General features: G+C 41.0%; 1 protein-coding gene across 1 annotated transcript; it reads left to right on the top strand.

Annotated features, from left to right (window-relative positions):
• Positions 1-3,438: 3,438 nt before the first annotated feature.
• Positions 3,439-4,635, top strand: LOC137988511 (uncharacterized). Its single transcript, XM_068834518.1, has 2 exons — positions 3,439-3,517; positions 4,022-4,635. Exons 1-2 carry the CDS (start codon positions 3,439-3,441, stop codon positions 4,633-4,635), a joined length of 693 nt encoding a protein of 230 aa, XP_068690619.1.
• Positions 4,636-5,367: the final 732 nt, after the last annotated feature.

Consider the following 5,367-nt stretch of genomic DNA (forward strand, 5'->3'; position numbering starts at 1 on the left):
GCAGTTTAAAATTCATTGGTTAGGGTTCTAAACTTAGACTCGCTTGTTATTGACAGGTGCAGTGCAAAAGAGTGTTATCTTAGCTTTTCTTACTTGCTTGCTTGCCATTAAAATTCATTGTGCTGCAAAAAGTATCGTGGGCCGCGTCGACAAGGTCACCAAAATTATTCACTTTCTTACCTAAAAATGCATTAGTTCCCACCACACCAGAGAGCTGGTACTTCTTGCAACGGACTCCACTGTCCAACGTATTTACGCCTTGTAATGGAATCTTAAGCTCGTAAAAGTTCTGTAGTTTGATTTTCTCCAAATTGCGGCATTCGTCTTTCACCAGATAACCTTTCTGTAGCAGATCTTCGGCAACTTCTTTTTCTTTTTCGGTGATGTGGACATATTCCAGTGTTTTGACGGTTATATCAGGCACAAGGAAATCATGGTGCATGATTAGAAATCCAGCTGCATCCAGAACGAAACAGTCGAAGTTGTTTACTTTACATTTTGGATATGTATCTGTCAGGAGTCTGAAAACATTTCACCAATTAATAGGATAAACACCCTGTGAGGGATGCTAGTCAATGTGTTATCGCCGGCATTTTACCAGGTTATGAACCAAAAGTGACATAATAATGATAATGATCACGATCACGATCGCAATCACGATCACGATCACGATCACGATCCCCATCCCGACAATAGTAAAAATAATGACCTGAAAAAAACTACATTTGAAATTTCATTGACCTATCACTGTATATGGTCATGTTCCGATAAAAGGTTAGCCTATGTTTCACACTCTTTTTTGGAAGTATGATAAAGGAAAGTCCGCACCCATAACGGCAATAACTTTGTCATTTGTTGTGTGCTGGCTGTTTGTCTCACCACGGTAAATAGTGTGGGCAGCGGTTATCACCACTCCTGCACCAAAGGCGTCTATGTAAGGGGTGGAAAGAGCAACGAGTCCCTTGTTGCTTAGCGCGGTGTGGTACCTAAACAACAAGATTTGCACGTGAAATAAAAATTCATATCTTACATTTTTACTTATATAACGGATCGGCATTATACTAACTGTTCAGAAATAATAACCCACATGGTGAGAGCTTTTTTACTTTGTTTTTAAACCAACCAAGGACCCGAAAACCAAACTAGGCGCCTCTCCATATGAGCCGAGTCAACCGAGCTTGTTTTCCACTGCTGTCTTCGTAAAATTTTCGATTTGATCATATGATAAGCCGGGCTCGGTAACTTTCCCATATAAACACTCCAGCCTGGGTGAACGGGACGAAACTTTTTTGACAAAATAGCTTCGCTTTGAGATCACTAAAATGGCATAATTTTTGACTCCCGGAAACGGAGCAAGCCGGGTTACCCGGTTCATATGAAAATTGTGTATTATTTCGCTGGCACTTCGCAGGCAGATACTTTACCATGGTCTTTTCCTTGGGTCGTACGATTTCGCCAGCGATGTTCCTGGCGTCATTCTGAACACGCCATTGGCAGTACCAATATATCTCCAAACCAGATACTTCGTGTAATCCATCTTTTCGCGAAACCAGATATCTTCGACCTTTCGGGTGGCTATAATAGGCCATTTCCGAATTCATGTCTACCTTATCTTGAAAGCGAGTCTAAGTGCGAAGTTTTTGTGATGGTAATTAGTTCTACTTTACATCTGAATGAAAACTAATTTTCATAACAAAAACTTCACACTTAGACTCGCTTTCAAGAGGAGGCAGACATGAACTCGGAAATGGCCTATTGTGTTCCGAATGCCCTCTTTAAAGCCGGGGTTTGGCGACCTTGTACTTGTCATAAATCTTCTATAAGCTTCTACTTCAGGGACTGTCTCGTCTAAACCGAGGTAGGTATATGGATCTTTAAACGCTTCTGCCCCAAACTTCACCACATTCGAATCTGTAATAGAAATTTCTAAATACTGAAGAGAATTCTCTTTAAACTACAAATCTAAAGAGGTGGGAGTAGCTTAATGCATAAGGGTGTGTCGTTCGAGACTAGTACTAACGCTAATGATTTAATCACTATAATATGAAGATTCTAAACTTACAGTAGCCCTAAGAAAAACCGCTGAGATGGGAAGAGAAAAGTATCCGCATGCAGCACTATCCAAGACAATACTTACATGGATGATATCATTAACAGTACTGAGGACCTACCAACAGCGCAAAAAATTGACAGCGATATTGAGAATTTGATTAACAAGGGTGGATTCCAAGTCAAGGGCTGGATATTTTCAGATGATCCTATAAATCAAGACAAAACAGCCATACCTAGCGCGCCAAATACATCGACAGAGGAAGTCCTCGGAGTAACCTGGAATCCAGTCAAGGATTACTTATGTTTTGAAGTTAAATTAAACTTTTCACGTAAGGAACACAAGTTGCGCATCGAAACAGATTTAAAGACTAATCCGCAACCCTACGTAATTCCAGAACAGCTAACGAAACGCATTATTCCTTCACAAGTTAACAGCATCTACGATCCGCTCGGATTAGCAGGAACTTTCACAGCGAGAGCGAAAATAATGGTGCGTCAGATATGGGCAAGCGACATCAAGATGAATTGGGACGATCCTATTCCGGAGGAGAATAAGCGAGATTGGATAATGTTCTTCAAAGATCTACTTAAGATGTACAATGTCAAATTTAAGAGATGCATGAAGCCACGTAATACAGTCGGAGATCCAATATTGATTATCTTTAGCGGTGGATCCAGCCAAGCCTTCGGCGCTTGTGCTTACGTAAGATGGGAACTCAAAAGTGGCCTGTTTAAAAGTAGCCTGATTCTGTCCGGGAACCGCCTTGCCCCGATTAAGATGTCTATTGATTGCATAGAGCTGTGCGGAGCAATAATTAACAAACGACTAAAAGTGCTCGTACAACAGCAGAGCAGATATCATTTCCAGAGGTTCTACCATATCGTTGATTCGCAAATAGTGCATGCTATGATTTAAAAGGATTCCTATGGTTTCAACACATTTTGCCGCGACACGCATAGGGGAAATTCAAGAAGACACTGATCCTAAAGATTGGCACTTGGTCGAGAGCGAGTATAACATTGCCGATTGGTTAACGAGAGGCAAAAAGCCGAGAGAGCTTGGTTTTGGTAGTATACGTAGTTGGCAGGATGGACCCACATTCCTTAACTAACCCGAGAGTGAATGGCCAATAAGTCGTAATTACGCTGAACAACAATTACCGGACATAATGAAAACCGTAAAAATTGCGAATGCAGTTATAAAGGACGATATAGTAACCAGAAGTAACATAAATAATTATTTCGACTATAAGAGATTGCTACGAGTGACAGCGGGAGTTTATTCGATGTATCACACAGATCCGAAACCTACATTCTTTAATGTGACAAGGGAATTCACTGCAGAAGGTCTCATGAAGGCTGTGGATCAAAGAAGCTCAGAGGAACATGGATGAGGAATTCAAGACAGGAAAATACAAACGTCTATGTCCTCGTCTACGTGAAGATGGAATAGATGTCGTAGGAGGTTGTGCCACCAAGGTGGATGGAAATGAGTTAAAACAAAAGCGAAGTCATATGGTTACCTTACGAGCATTGCTTCTCCCGTCTATTCGCAGAATGTCCATAAAAGGGGAAATTACAGAGTCTCAACAACTGCCAATAAAATTCGCTCCACATTCTCTGGGATTACAAACAGTTACTTAAGATGACGAAATCAATCAAACACAACTGTATAATATGCAGAAAGTTCGATACAAAACTAAGTGAGCAAGTAATAGACGAACTTCCAGAGGAGAGACTGAAGCCTTCTCCAGCCTGGCATTGCACAGCTATTGACTTGTTTGGTCCCTTCAAAATTAAAGATGAAGTAAACAATGAACGACAGGAAAAGCGTACGGAGTAATCTTCAACGGCTTAGGAACACGAGCCGTGTATCTAAATCTCGCAGCGGATTACAGCACTGGTGTTGAGAAGATTCGTTTCATTAGGAGGTTATCCATCCAAACTTTACTCCAATAACGGATTTCAGCTAATGAAGAACTGAAGAGTGTTACCAAAGGATCAAACTGGGAAGAATTAAAAGCATTCGGAACCATAGAATGTTTCCAGTGGGAATTCACAACAGCTGATGCTCCCTGGCAAAACGGGGTTTCGGAGGCTCTTGTAAAACCAGTCAAACGAGCTATTACCGAAGCCATTCATGAAAGCATTCTGACCTTTTCAGAACAACAGACAGTTTTATTTCAGATCGCAAATTTGATTAGTGAGAGACCCATCGGCAGACATCCAACATCACCTGACGATGGAACATATTTATGTCCCAACGACCTTTTATTAGGAAGATCAACTGCCAGAGTGCCCAGTGGAACTTTCAAAATTATATCCAACCCACATCATCGATTTTCATTCATTCAAGGCATCGTTAACAACTTTTGGACAAAATGGACAAGAGATTACTTTCCCAGCCTTACTATTAGACAAAAATGGCACACTGCACAACGCAATATGATTGTTGGAGACTCCATGCAAACCGTCCAAATCAGGGCACAGTGGAAACTTGGTAGAGTGTCAAAAATTTACCCAGGGAAAGACGACAAAGTTCCTAAGGTAGAGGTGCAGTACAAGAATTCCCTTGCCAGGTGAAGCTGTGACTAAATACGATGGGAGAGGTTATATCACTGTTGAACGAACTGTCTACCGACTTACCGTATTACTGCCAGAAGAGGACAATAGAGAAAAATCAAACTGATCGATTGTTGACTCTGCTCATTAACTCAAAATCTGTAATTTGTTTTGAGCGGGGGAGTGTGTCGTTCGAGACTAACGCTTATGATTTAATCACTGTAATATGAAGATTCTAAACTTATAATGGTTTACGTCACAGTAGCTCGTTACTGAGATTATGAACATTTTCGTTGAAAGTGGAAGCAGATCGAGAAGCCACAGGATTTCGAACGCATTCCTCCTCACGTGCGCTACTGAATAAAATGGAATTGTGGTAAGCCTTTGTTTGAAACCGATGGTGTTAAAGGACCGTGAACAACGAAACAAAGGGGGCTTATTAGCGACGAGAAGGACTTACTTCAAATCAGGCATTAATCAATCGTTAAAGCAGAATGCGATAAACAAACGATACATAATAAAACATAAAACTATGACACGAGCCTCAATTTTGGTCGCAGTTACGTCAGATTTGTTCTTGTATAATGTTACGAAATTGCGATGCGACTAACATCCCATCCATTGAGGAATATAAATACTCCTAGTCGCTTCACGCTTCAGAAATCGCGATAAGCTCCGGCTTGATGGGTCCTTCGTAATTTTTTTTACAAATTGGGGAGGGTCAAACCTGTTTTATTCTCAACCCGGGGAGGG

Source organism: Montipora foliosa, chromosome 2 (genome assembly GCF_036669935.1).
Source record: "Montipora foliosa isolate CH-2021 chromosome 2, ASM3666993v2, whole genome shotgun sequence".
In the NCBI taxonomy this organism is placed as follows: Eukaryota; Metazoa; Cnidaria; class Anthozoa; order Scleractinia; family Acroporidae; genus Montipora; species Montipora foliosa.